At 36.5% G+C, this 15,377-nt stretch overlaps 1 protein-coding gene across 2 annotated transcripts in view; it reads right to left on the bottom strand.

The window, feature by feature from the left end:
• Window positions 1-4,643: 4,643 nt before the first annotated feature.
• The window catches only part of Mcm3 (minichromosome maintenance 3), a 59,875-nt gene continuing 49,141 nt past the window's right edge, over window positions 4,644-15,377 (bottom strand). Inside the window, exons 13-16 of one of the 2 annotated variants that reach the window (XM_083115637.1) lie at window positions 13,554-13,694; window positions 11,517-11,606; window positions 9,704-9,870; window positions 4,644-5,720 (exon numbers count right to left, since the gene is read on the bottom strand). In XM_083115637.1, coding sequence (XP_082971763.1) covers window positions 5,519-5,720; window positions 9,704-9,870; window positions 11,517-11,606; window positions 13,554-13,694 — 600 coding nt within the window. In that variant the 3' untranslated portion in view covers window positions 4,644-5,518. The remainder of the gene's footprint in view (window positions 5,721-9,703; window positions 9,871-11,516; window positions 11,607-13,553; window positions 13,695-15,377) is intronic. The other variant, XM_083115638.1, reaches the window with a different exon arrangement.

Below are 15,377 nucleotides of genomic sequence, written 5' to 3'. Positions count from 1 at the left end.
CCGGGAACTTTTCTAACGTTGGAAGCGGCCCCGGCACCCATCCAGTGTCGAATAACATGGGTACCTGGGGAAAACCCTGGGGGGTAAAGGCGGTCAGGGGCGTGATGCTGATCACATCACCCCCATTCACGACCGGATGAAGAAAGTTTGGGGCGTTACCCCCACACACCCTATACGCCTTCATGGCATGGTGCTAAGCACAGGGGAACACTTTACCTTTACCTTTTTTACATTGTAAGGTCAAAATTGTGTATTGTAATCGCTCAAAATGTCATTTTTGGACATTTTTTTTTAGGGGGAAGGCAGTTTGTTTAACACTTGAATTTTTTTGTACCTGTGTACCAATAGTGTGTGTCAAAATTATTTGAAGATTGAAACTTTAATCCTTTTTTTTACAGGGTCATAAACATGTACTTTTTGTTAAAAAATTCCAAGTTCAGGGTTAAATATCTCTGGTGGGCAGTTGTTTCAAAATCTAAAATTTGTATACAATACAGTACTCCATGATAAGGAACTTCAGTAAAAATTTTGAGTTTGAGATTCATTGGTTTAAGAGATACAAAACTCTGTGAAAAATTCAATATGTTGCATTAAATATGGTATGCCTAATTTCATTTCTTATTAACATTTTGTGTTAAAATTCTGCAAACTGTAATTTGGAATGTCAATCGACAACATTACAATCCTGAAATGAATCTGCAATAAAGTATATACACAAGGGCGTGCTGAAAAGTAAAGCTTCCTATGTTTTTATTATTTTTTTTGTTACCTTGTAAAGGCATTTTGGGTTTTGAGTAACCACACATTGCACATATAAGACTTTCCCGCTTCTCTATTGAAGGTTTCAAACTTCTATCACAAGGGGTGCTGAACTATAGCAAGGAAAATGGCAGCATGGAACCATGCAATGTCGGTGGATTGCCGAAAGTAGCGTGCCGTGATAAGAGTTTCTAACCGCAGAAAATGTGATACAAATTGACATTCATCTGAGACTGAAGGCATTTTATGGGGATGAATGCGAAGACATCAGTACTGTGCGATCTTGGACTTTTTGTGTTCATAATGAAAACCCCAGCTGAAAAACTCTCAGCGTATGTGCGAGAACGGAGTGGAAGGCCACGTACTGCAACTGATGGAGGTCATCGGAATAGTGTTGCTTACGAATGGAGAAAATGACGCGTGCAATGAAAAATAAAATGCCCACCATCTTCAAATCGGTGACAGTAAAAATAAAATAACAGTGGTTCTGAACTGTCAACATATGAGGCCCACACCACACAAAAAATATACTTTAAAAATAGTCAAGCAATCAGTACCACTTCATATGGATTGACCCTATAGTAGACGTATTTCCGTAATTTGTCTATGGTAGTGGGGCCTCAAATATGGAGCATGAAGTAAAAGACGAAGTGAAATTGAAAAATAAGTGAACATAGTCCATGTTAAAATGCAGTATTGTATGTTTTACTGAGATATGTCAAAATTAAATAGATTATTATGGGCTGAAACTGACATTTTATGTTTCTACGATTATTGTCACATTGAAATGATGTTCGATTGAATGACGTTCAACTGCATTTTATTATTTCGCAGAATATGATTATCCTTTTCTGTAAGTGAACAATGATGTACACGTACTTCTTGCACTGTGATACGATATTTGTAATTGCTTAGGCAGGTCTGTCAGCATGTGTATCCATTTTACGTTTCCGTCTGTAGAGATTGCATACTTCCATATGTGCTGTATTTGAAATCTTACATAATATACGAAATGATTATTTAGAATTGTAATTGCATAGAGTGGTTTCCTTCCATTTATCAGTTTTAGGTTGACAGCAGTGGCATCTCGTGGCCTCAAATTTGGCCGGGGCTTATTTTTTAAAGAATTTAAAATATAATGACAATTCACATGAATTACAAAAAATAGGTATTTTTCTTCTTCTAGACTACAAAACTGGACTTATTTTTTAAAAAAAAGTATTTAAAAGGTAATAACAATTCATATGAATTACAATAAACAGGTATTTATCTTCTTCTAAACTACAAAATTGGACTTATTTTTTTAAAGAATTTAAAATATAATGACCATTCACATGAATTACAAAAGAAACGGGTATTGCTGTGAAACGTACCTTTCTACGAACGTTGGTTCTCATTTAAACAAGAACTGTGCTCTCCTGTTCTTATGCTCAGCAAATTTTTAATTATTTTTTCATTGAAGCCCTCTATGTTTGCAATGTATTCTTTCTCTATTGTAAGCACTGCCAAGGCATTGAGTCTGTCTTGTCCCATTGCATTTCTTAAGCAGGTTTTAATATGCTTCAATGTGCTGAAACATCGTTCAGATACAGCTGTTGCCACTGGAGATGTTAAAACTATGTTTGTCATTTTTACTGTTTCTGAAAAGGTATCCTCTAAATCATTTTCAATGAAAAACGAATGCAATGTACTGATAGAGTTTATGTTTTTAAACTCTTCACTACAATAAAGAACACGAAGTTCACTCTTTAGTTTTCCCTCTTCTATGAAGGGATAATATTTGGCTAAATTCTTACACAAATCATCGAGAAAATCAGACTTCCTCCAGTCATTGAATTTTGCAGGGTCAAATAAATTGAAACACTACAAATGTTCAGTTGCCCCAAATCTCTCTTCGGCTTGATGAATAATTATATCGCAGCACTCGATAGCGCATGCTGTTTTGTTAACACAACTCATTTTGTATCACGGCTGATGTGTATTTATTTACTTTGGATTCCTCTAAATGTTCATGCAAACTGTTATCTAGCTTAGCAATCTCATTTACTAAATCTAGGAAGATGCCTCTGTTTAAAGATAGTTCTCTTTCGTTATGTCCTCATAGTGCAAGTTCATGTCGACCACAGAATTTTAAGCAATCTATAATTCTATTTAATATATGCCTATTTGTCCGGACTAATTCATTGTGCCTTGTAATTGACAGTCTATATCCTTCATCGATTTGTGTTCGAACATCAACCTTTCCAAACAAACTCAATTTTAACGAGTTTCCAATGTGCGAAGAACTAGTTTCATGTGACTTAATTCTTTCAGAAAGATGTTTAGATCACTTACACCATGAACTGTCCATGAAGCATCACTACCGAACAAAAGGCAATTAAAACAAGAGAGAGTTTTCATGATCTCGCTAGCTGTCAACCACGGTTCTCTATTGTACCAGTATGGATTGAAAGAGCGTGATTGTGATTTATGTTTTTGTATTATGTAACACTCGGATGGTCAGGACCTAATTGTTTAACAACAAGTTTTTCTTGGTCACTCAATGTCTGATATGGTGTTGCCAACAAGAAATCCAATTTGTTCATAGCGAATAAAAGCCACCACAATGCTACACTACAACACGCGTGATCGAACGAACGCGACGCCACGGAAGTAGCTCTGAATCAACATCCAAACCCATTGCACTCCTCCCTTTGCTCTCTCTGCTAGCAAGTGACCTTCACTGCAGCGTGTAGCGTAGAACATGCCTTCCTTTGCGACAAGCCCCGAGATGATAACTGACATCAATGTTGCTAGGAGCGCTGTCGTATCCATTGCTGCTGACGATGAACTTACGTCGGTAAAAATCGCCTTTTAAAAGATTGTGTGATAGTTATGTATTATGGTGATTGAAAATTACGTCAATACGCCCGTTTTTCTTTAGGGGCTAAGCCCCGGAAGCCCCAAGGGACGAGATGCCACTGGTTGGCAGTGCTGCTTCTGAAACACGGGACGATGCCAATCATTCCACTAAGAGTGTGGTACGTTTGAGAGTAGGACGTTCGAGCATGGGAGATTCGAACGAGTTTGAGCGAGCGAAAGTGGTCTGATGCAGTACACTACTGCGCACCCAATCCATCAATGTGACGTGCAATCTCTCATTAAGGAACTCCCTTACAATAGGGTGGAAGTGGCATTGGGCTCCATCGAGCTGAAAAAGTCTGGGTAAATATCTGATATTGCCCGAACGGATTTCTTCAAATTTACAGGAGAAACTACTTACTGAAATCAGTTTCTGTAGAATTGTCGAAGTTCTTGGAGGAATTTTCTTTTCTCGGAAACTGAAAACTTCACCATAGAATGCTGCAGAACAAGAAATAATCACTTGTTATGTAAGAAACTTGCATTCTCTGTAACATTATGCTGTTGTTTCCATTATGTATGTGCAGATGGCACGAGCGTCGAAAGTCACGCGGTCTCACCAGTGTTTCCAAACGTGCCTTTTTTTACAAGAATTTTTTTTAACTATGCTTACCTTACCTAACCTAACTCAACCCACCTAACCTTGCCAGAAATGGTTCGTGGGGCTATTGTGAATGTTTTTTGGGGCTATCCGTCAATGGTTTGTGATGACATAATGAACACGAAAGAAGGTATTTTTCGGTTAAGAAGGTTGAAACACTGCATACCTAACTCCAAATCGACAAAACACAAGCACGATGCACGATGATCCATGATGAGTGCACACCATATTTTCTGTTACCCAAGCAGAACAAGGAAGACAAATAATGACTCGTAATATCAAAAGTTGACACTATTTTATGGAAAAAGACATAACTTCACCTTAAAGAATCTTCCGCAATGCAGAATAGTTAAGTACCAATGCCAAAATTAACGAAATAAACGAGTGAGAGGTGTTCGGGCCTTAACGGATAATTACCAGTCTGCACTGTCATGTGTCAGCTGTCGCATAAGCCATGTAGTCAGCATGTTCACGAATGTTTTGCCAGTTCTGGCAGCCATTTTACAACTGCTCAGCCTGACACCTGGTGGCAGAATTTAGAACTACTGGGACCATTCAGAAGAAAAGAAGAAAAAAAGGATGTGTTCAAATTGTATGTCACAGCATATTTGATCAGTGATAATGTTGTATTGCTCATGGAACATGTTTTTATCGTTCAAATAATTTTGAAACAGCCTGTATTATATTATCAATTCCCATATGCTTATGCTACAACTGGACGATATATGCAAATATGTATAATTCTAATTTTAATAAACTGAAAATTCTAAATAAAGGCGATTGTGTTCAAAAAATTCTAAATTTGTACTCCAATAGCGCTAATGTTCATACTCTTATTTTAAAAATGCTTAACCATTTATTTTTAGCTTTATCTGTAGCAAGCACTCTTTTATCATAAGACTCTTGATAAAACCTCATAAACATGCTTATGAATAAATAATTACACTTAAAGAGTTATTAGTTTTGCTGTCACATATTTCATTGTAATAATATTTTAACTGTTTCAACAATGATGACTTTATGAGTTGAAACATTGTTAACAAATGTATGCCAGAAAAAATTATTAAAAGTGAAAATATTTATTCATAATACATTTAACTGCAAGCTTTCTTGCTCCAAAATAAATGAACCAGTTGCATAGCAACGAAAGCAAATAAAACACATTCTTAATCTTAAAAAACAAAGCTATATAAAATAATTTTGTGCATACATTATTATATCATTTCCATTGTACACTGATGATAACTCTACAGGCAATTAAATTAGGATCAATACGTCGTCAGCCAACATCACTTGATTGGCATCCTCCATCTTGTTGACGGCAGCCGTGATTTCGGACTCTGTAAATGGCTGCGATGCATGCTGCTTGTTCAAGAACTCTTTCACGCGATCCATCGGCACTGTCTGGGCATGCTCCTCTCTAAACAGCTTTATGAGGCTCGACTTGAAAGCATTCAGCCTGAAAAGAAAAACAGGCTCCTTTCAATGCAATGAAATTGTTGAATGTTTGCATAAAACTGTCTTGCAATAAGATATACCTAGAGACATGCATATTTCATTTTTGACGGAAACACTAAATGTAAAATAATGTTAATTCTTCATGTTTTGAAAGGTGTGAAATAATGCATTTTGTATAATTTTAATGGTACTTAGACTTAGCAAGTGTTGGATGGCATTTTTGCAGACATCATGGAACACACAGACTATGGAAAATATTCGCTGGTATCAGCAATTAATTCCAAAAACTAACTTTCTGATAGCAGTATCTCTGGCACTGGCTCAGCCTTGAATTGGAATATAAAATTTTGGGTGTGTCAGCACTTAGGCTATTTTCCACCCGTCACTTTACGGGGTCCAGCCCCTTACCTGAACTCAAATGTAACTGTAACGTTATAAGACTAAAATATTCTGACTTAGGTTAACAGAACTGTTTTTTTTTTTGTTTTTTTTACTTCCGAGTTTTTTTGCCTCTTGGCTAATTTGCGAAGATGGGGATGAGTGATGAAATGATGAAAATTATAAATGGACATTCACACACAACCATGCCCGAGCGGGATTCGAACCTGGGACCCTTGGCATCGCAGCGCGATGTGCTAACCACTCAGCCACAGGGTCCGGCTAACAGAACTGAAATGTCATGTTGTAACTAAAATATTCTCACTTCAGTTAAAAGCTGAGGCTGTACAGAGGCACTTAGCACACATAAGGACAAAACACAGGATAACACACACACATTCCTACGAAGATTATACTGGCCAGGGCAAGTCGCCAGAGCCTCGCTCGTCTGCAAAATGCAGTGAAGGGTGTACTATGTGGAAGTGAGGTTGACAATTGGGTGTACTACGTGGAAGGTCAAACCAGCTCAGCCTGGACACTATTAAATCTGTAGGTATATACACTCAGTAAAAATTAAGCTTATATGTAGGGTCATGCATATTTCGTTTTTGACGAAAACACAAAATGTGAAATAACACACTGTAATGTTAAATTTTCATGTTTCTGAAAGGTGTGAGGTGCATTTTCCTACCCTGTTTTGTCACGAAATGATGCGAAATGAACTGCAAAATGAGAAATAGACTCTTTAACACGAAATTTACAGTTTATATACCGACACAACACTTTCGGAAGTCTAAAGTATCCTGCGAGTTATGCAATTAATGGAAAATTGATTAATTCTGGTAATGATTAATGTGTTATTAAGAGGGATATGTTTATTTTGTGTAATAGTGCAGTTTTTAAATCAAATTTGGGATTATATTCACATTTTAAAAACCAAAATGTTATTTTATATACCGCTTTTCACCACTATAACAGCGAAATTTTATTTTATTTTTTATTTACCACTTTTGAACCTGAAATAGACTCTTTTTATACTGAAATTTTCCTTTTTTATTTACCAAAAATATGTGCCTCTACTTATATGTATAGTTTCACTGCATAAGCCTTCAGAGTAAGAATGGAAAAAGTTTACAGCAAACTTTATTAGATATTGCAACATTTGTTTTGAAAAATGGTATTTTACAATGTTTTTCTGCCATTTCCGGCTGCTCATTAACGATGTGGCACAACATGGGTGCCACTTTTTATGACTATTAAATCTGTTAGCCACCTAGTTTCTCATTATATGACAAAAAAAATTTACATTCCTTATATTAGTATACCGTATTTACTCATGTATAATACACACTTTTTTCCAAAATTTTTTCCCCCAAAAACTGTAATGACAGCCAACATGAAACCGTACAGGCTCATTCCATGATTTTAGGACACTTACAATGATTTTTCATGTTTACAGAACCCTATCATGTTATATATCATTGTAAAGCTTGAATCCTGCAGTTTCTGAATATGGAAACAGTATTCCATACAAGATAACGACAATAATGTGAAATGCGGTTGAAATAAGTTTATCACAAAATGAAGGAACGTTCTGATTTTTATGGTACTTTGGATGAAAGAAAACAAGGAAAAAGATAATAAAAATTAAAATGTATTAGTGGCCAAATAATATGACATACATGGAGTGTGTAAATTCCTTAATGGAAGAAATCTTGTGCTGCTAACTGCTATTTGGAAGGTCCTGAATGTGCCTTATATATATATATGTTACATTAGTCATGGAAAGAAAAAGTTTATATCTTGAAGTTCTTTTAGAAAAAGTAAAGAAGGAATGAGCAAAGCCACGTATAAAAGTTTGAAGGGCATTTCACACAATTTTTCACTTTGTAATGTAATGTTCTGCTACACCAAGAAAAGCAGTGCAACTCTGGCGGAATTTGAGCATGCACCTTCCCTGACATGGGATGCGTATAAGCAGTATTTGTTGGGCAAGATATAATAGAAAATAACTTCCTGAGCACTGCAAATACCGTATTTTATTACAGAATAAATAAGGTGGTTAAAGAATGAAAGCTTTGGGATGCTAAACACAATGGAGAGGAGGGAGGTGGCATGGGTTGGAGACTTATTGTTTACACAAGAGAATATTTTCCTCTTGGTCCACATAGCAACAGGTGACTCATTGAATAGGTATGATGTCATCCACTCTTGATCAGCATAGCAACAGCTTTACAACCTACAACTAAGAAAGCCATTTCTTGAAACTGGATTGTACTGCGCATTATATACAAGATATTTTCTTTTTTTTACTTTTCCCCATCAAAAACCACGGTGCGCATTATACACGCGTAAATACAGTCCCACTCAGACCAATTAACTCTTTCACTGCAGAATTTTGGCACGCTTGTATAGTTTTTGCCACTCAGTTTTTTGGGGGAAATTTTCAGAATTGCATAAATTTGCAATAAATTATTCTGAAGTACTGTTATGAATTCTACCACTATTCTTCCCCCTTGGTGGTAGATTTTCATTGTTATTGAAGTGAATAAAGGGGCGTGCCAAAGGAGGGGTGGTAGGTAAGGGTCATAACCCTTCCTTTTGGTCCAGTATTAAAAAAAAAAAATGAGATGGCAAAACGAGGGCTGACTACTAACAAAACTATACGTACCCCACTCCCTTTCGAAAATTCTGGGCACCTCGCCGAGTGAATAAATGATCCTTGTTGCTGTTGTTGTTTACATACACACGGATGTACATGTTTCTCATTTGTACACAACCAGAGAGAGTTATTTTTTTGGAAAACAGTTCAAATGCCATACACTAGCATTGCCTGCTTTTTCGTACAGCAACTTTGCTTGACATCAAGAGCGACGAGAATATTTTTGAAATCAACTGCTGTTGCTTTCTGTAAGTTAGGCATATTGAAAAAATTGACTTAAGTCGCTTGCAGCAGTGAAAGAGTTAAAGGGGGGAAAATACACAATATTTATCCCCACCTTCTTCCTTCGTGTGACACAACAGTAAATTTTAAAAATCCTGGCAAAACCTTTTTGAACATTAAAGGTTATTTGTAGCTTGCTGGTCCACATGTAAAACCTCTGGGATCATAACTAAAGTAAAGGTTATCATTGTATTTTACAGGCAATTAAAACTAGAAATAAACAACAATTTATATTAGAATTGGGACGATATGAAATTTTGGCCGATACCGATACAGTACCGATAGAAAATTAGAAATGGCCCTGGAAGAACCTGAAAGGTTCATTGACCTCCTTAAAAAATGTGGGCTTCAAAGTGACTGCAGTGCAAGAGAAATTGCATACTTAGACATTTACTTTTTAAAAAAGTAGGGCATGGAGATTATCCATAAAAATTACAACAAAATGGCAGAATTTTGTGCTAAACTATCAGATATTTATTGATATATCAGATCGGTAAAATAATCGGTAATTTTACCTATATACCGATATGCCTATATCGGCCGATACAGATAGAGTAACGATTAATTGGTCCCATCCCTACTTTATATAAATGAAGCCATAACTTTGTAAAGATATTGTAATGCCAGCACAGAGAAAGGAAAAAAAAACAACTAAATTTTACCTCTCATCTGTGATTGCAGCCTCACTCTGCGTACTTGGTGTGTCTGTCCCAGTCTTCTGTGACTGGGATTTATCTGTACCATCATCCTCTTCGTCCTCTTCGAAGGTTTCATCGTAATCGTAAGGATCATATCCTTCCTCGCCTGGTTTCTTACGTGGCTGGCGCTTCTAAACAAAACGAAAACTCAGTGTTAATTTTACTAAATTTGCAACTGGTAACTAAAATTCGCAAAGCCCACATTTGCAGTTGAAACTCAATTGCTTTACTCGCATATGTCTAAAAGACTTTTTTTCTGCTACAAAATACACAAAACAAACACTTTAAAAGTCTGCCCAAGCTTTCAACCCCCATCCCCGAGTCATAATCATGGCTGGCTAAGAGAAAAGATGCAGCAGAAGTTCTGATGTCGATACTTGCTGCATCTGCTTGTAGATGGGTTTTCAATTTGATTGTGTTGTACCAAGATGAATAAAGATTCCCATGTATGTTGTCATTTAGATTATTTGAGTTTCTAACATCCTGTTCTATTTTTTCTTTGGCATGCACTAGCCGCGATAGCTCAGTCGTTAGGGCATCTGACTACCACGCGAGAGACCCAGGTTCGATTCCCGGTGGGGGAGAACCGGGATTGTTTCCACCTATTTAAGCAGCTCAGTCACCTACCCAGCGTTACATAAAGTGTGTACCTGGAGGTAACTCTAGGGGGTAAAGGCAGCCAGGGGTGTGGTGCTGATCACATCACCCCCACATTCGGCCGTGATCAAGGAACTGTGGGGCCCTAACCCCACACTCCCAACAGTTGTTCCAGCTAGAGACTGGACTTGGAATACTATTTTTATCTTTTCTGTCAAAAGGCAAAGGGGTCACATGAACTGCTGAACCAATCGGCTTTGTCAAGTTGCCAAATTTTTCGTTTAGAGTCATTTTTGAAACAGGGCCAAGCACAGCGGTGCCTAATGGTTGCCGCAGTGCAGCAAGTGAATGGGTCTCCGATTCCCTGACTCTCCCTGAAATGCGAGCGAAGGGGGCATGTTGACAGGAAGAGGTGTCGTGTACAACTGGATGAAAATCAGGCATGTAGCAACCGGTAGCAACACCGCCTTTCTCCCCTTGAACTGGAGGTGGAAAATCTGAGTTTCCTGAAGCCCATTCTCTAGCCGGACTAACTTTATACACCTTCATTGCATGGTGCATAGCACAGGGTAGCACTTTACCTTTACATGCACTAAAAAGGAAACACAATCTGGAGGTAATTGGTGGTTGGTTTCAATGACATGCTTGGAGAACTTGTAACGATTTCCTTTTCTCCAAATGTACTTTGTCGCATTCACATTTAATACATACACACCAGAATTAATTACAGGATCTTTGTAATAGTTTTTAAAACTTATCAACGTTATATGTAATTGAAGTCACAGATGAGAACTTTGGGAAGAAGTTGAAAGCTTGGGGCAATTTGCCTTTTTCATCATACTGTTTTTTATACTGCACATTGTAATTGAACAAAATAACAATATTATTCTTGGCAGCATTCATCATAATTCACCAAGAAGTCCTTGTATATTCCCCAGAAAGCAGGATTGAAAACAAAACAAAATCACAAATTGAGGCCTTGAAAACTTTAACACTAACCTTCCTAACCATTTCAAAAACAAAAAACCCTAACAAATTACAAATGAAAAAAAAAGCACTTATATTGACCATTTTTCACCCATATTTGCATCAGAAATGAAGATTTCTCCTCTAAAAATTGACAGCTGTACAGAAAAGAGGTGAAATTGAAAGAATCCATACATTTAAAACAAGTACTTACAGATCTCTTTTTCTTCTGAGTTTCATTTCCCTCTTCAGTTTCTTCATCTGATTCATTCTTTCGTCTTCTCTTCTTTTCTTTCTCAAGCACCTGGGAAGAGAATGGGAGCATTACAATTATTACATCTTCCTAAACATGTGGAATTATCAACTTCAAAAAAAGGTCCAGAATTTGCTTACTATCGGATTTTAACTTTCACTGTTGCACTTATACCAATCATTGTTAAGCAATTTTCACACAGTATATTTCCAAAAGTACCTTTATTAAATTTGAGTACTGAAGCATAAGATAATCCTGTCATGGATGGAAAAAAGATTATTAGTCCGAAAGTTGATTTTATAGAAGGAAATAACATGAGGTTAGGTTTGAGATGACATCAACATTTATCACTAATGCAGGCCACATCAATATCACATGGGACAGAATTATTCCTAGAAAAAAAAATCACAGACAAGAATTCATTTATTTTAATTTACAAGTTCTGGCAACTACGAAAAGCACTTGATTTTCCATAAATTTTCAAAGTTTTTGGTTTTATTTTTAAAATTCCAGACTTTTTCAGGACTTCAAGATCAGTGAGAATACCAAGGGTCTGAAAAAAGTAGCACCCCTTATCTGTACTTGAATTTATACCAAACCTTTCCCAGTATTTAGGAGCATGCATATTTCGTTTTTGTCGAAAACACTTGTAGTGTAATTTTTCATGTTTTTGAAAGGTGCGAGGTGCATTTTGCTACCATGATTTTGTCGCGAAATGATATGAAATGAACTGCAAAATGTGAAATACTCTTAAACACTAAATTTAGGGTTTATTTACTGACACCTTTTGAGGTCTGAATTATCCTGTGAGTTATGCAAATCATGGAAAATTGATTAATTCGGCTGTAAATATTTGAGAAGGAAAAATGGGACTCCTTTACACAGGAATAAACTTAATGCTCTGTTAACCGTATAAAAGTGATATTAAAAGTGAAATGTTAATTTTGTGTAATAAATAGTTTTTAAATGAAATTTAGGGTTTTATTCACCATTTTAACACTGATATGTCATTCAATTAGGGATGTGATGAAGCTGAAAATTTACCGATGCTTATGTACTCACCGATAATTTTTGGAACCGATGCTGATATTGAACCGATTCTGATACACAAGATTATAAAACAGAAATGGGATGTTATTTTCAGCATGACAAAAATAAATTTGCTATGTACATTTGTATTGCACATCATATGTATATAAATATATATTCTCAAGAGATGTGAATGTACATTTGCATCTACAAAAGGTGGTTATGTGAACCATTAAGAAGAAAATAGATTCTCAAGAGATTTTACATTAGTACACAAGCAGTTCTTTGAAATGCAAAATGAATTCCTGTTCTTAATGTTGGAAATTTACTGCTGCCAGATTCAACTTCAGAAACACAAGTTTTGGAAGCACTTCAGGAAGTAGCCTACTTCTTCTCTTATCGCAAATCTGTTCAGCAACACTGAACACTCAATCACTGAATACTGATGCAGCAGGTATGCCCAAGTATTTTCTCAGCACTTGCTTCAGGTTTGAATACTCATTTTTGAATTTCCAATACAACAGCAGATCCTGGTTCAGCAATGTACTGTTTTATTTCCGATTTTGAGTTAGGTTGATCCTCTGAATGAGAGTTTGCAATAATTTTATTACAAAAACTCTACAATAATGATGAATCATAACCTAATTTTCAATAAATCTTACAAAACTAAAATATAAAAGTTATTAGAAGGTAAAACTCTAGTATAATCTGTACCGGTTTAAATATCGGATTTTTGCCGATGCCCATATGTCAATTTCTGCCGAATTTTATACATCTGCTTCGGCTTCGGCACATCCCTACATTCAATATATAATTTTTGATACCGAAATATGACCAGTTTTTGTACAGATATCTTGATCTTTTATTTACCATAAATATGTGCCTCCACCGATGCCATTTATGCTCAGACAAGACCCTGCTTTCAGTTCAGCAGAGATGAAATGTAAGAAAAACTGGCTGGTATCTTACCTTTTTGAAATATGCATACTGCACTAACTCAATGGCTGCTTGAGCATCTTCCAGGTCCACCGTTCTTGAAAGTCTCGCTTTGGCGTGTGAGGTGGAGAGCCGAATCAATGTCTCGAGTGTTCGAGCAGTCACTGGTTGGGTCTGGAAATGATCATAAATAATTAGTACTGGTAACAACACTATCATGAAGATCATTTTTAGCATATAAAATGGAAATGTAGGAAGTCAAGCCTGAAAGTTCTTTTGTTGGCGTTTCTTATATTTAAGCTTCTCAATAAAGACTAAATGAGACATGAAGATGAAATATAGTGAACATAAAAAAAAGTAAAGTGCTCCCCTGTGCTACGCACAACACCATGAAGGCGTATAGGGGGTGTGAGGTTAGGGCCACACACTTTCTTGATCTCGGCCGAGCTGGGGGTGATGTGATCAGCACCACACCCCTGGCTGCCTTTAACCCCACAGTTTTCTCCAGGTACCCACTTTATACAATGCTGGGTGGGCACCGGAGCCCCTTGAACAAGTTGAAAAAGTCCCGGTTCTCCCCCGCCGGCAGATCAAACCCGGGTCTCTCGCATGGTAGTCAGATGCCCTAATGACTGAGCTACTACATGAGAAATTACCATTACTCGCCAGCCAGATTACATTCAAATTTGCAGCTGCAAAAATACCATGTAACACTTTCGAAGAGATTAATTATTCTGGAAGTTATGCAAAATTCGAATTTTCCATTTATTTTGCACCAATTTTGTGTCAAAAATCGTATTATGTGATTAGATAACACAAATTTTAAGATTCCAATGTAATTCTTGAATACGTTGAAGCAAAATTTTGGTAAATTGATGCTTAATAATTGGAATGGAATACTCACCCATAATTGGAATTGAATACCCACCCATAATAATTGGAATGGAATACCCACCCATAATAATTGGAATGGAATACTCACCCATAATAATTGGAATGGAATACTCACCCAATCACCAGAATTAGTGACAATAAGTATGTGTGTGACTTCAGCACTAACAAATTAGATTTTTTTTTTAAGTCTACATTTCACATAATTTAGCAGATATGGACTGATGTGGAATTTATGTCAATGCAGATAAACCACACAATACCGATAACCAGTTTCTTTTTTTTGGTGGTACACAACAATATGCCATACTGGCACTTTTCATAGATGAGATTAAAACAAATACAAGGCCTGTTCAAGTTGAAATCAACTCTCAAAGGTCACAGATTCCAGACAATAGAAGAGATCAAGGGGAGGGAATTCGCTACAGAGTCTACAGGCTATTCCAAAACTGGAGTTCCAGCAGGCATTCCAGAACTGGAAAAATGCTGGGAGCGGTGTCTGCGCAGTGGATGGGAGTACCTTGAAGGAGACAGGTCGAAATAGCTGGTGAATATGACAATTTTCACAATTTTGTAAAAGTTCTGTTTTTTTGAACAGGCCTTGTATTTTATTTTAATGAAAGAAATTGTATGTAACTATGTGGATGCATGACCATTTATGAACACAACACAATATCTTGAGAAGTTCTTATATACACAATAACACAGCCACAGTAATGACTAGAGACCGCATTTTAAAGGGAATTCCTTTTCTTTTATTTTTCAACATGGATCATGGAATAAATAACAACAATGCTGATGATTATCTTCCACCAACAAGATTACATGGCTTTGACTTCCGGTGTTTTCCCTTTTTCCCCGTTGTTTAAATATATTTTCCTTTTTGGTTCCTTTATTGACTACTTTTTCAGCCTACATTCCTTTTATCTCTTTTAAAAAAAAAACATCTTCCTTGGTCCCTTTATT

The sequence above is a fragment of the Lepisma saccharinum genome, chromosome 30 (assembly GCF_977018435.1).
Source record: "Lepisma saccharinum chromosome 30, izLepSacc3.1, whole genome shotgun sequence".
NCBI classification, from domain to species: Eukaryota; Metazoa; Arthropoda; class Insecta; order Zygentoma; family Lepismatidae; genus Lepisma; species Lepisma saccharinum.
This window is presented reverse-complemented; position numbering and strand designations above follow the sequence as displayed.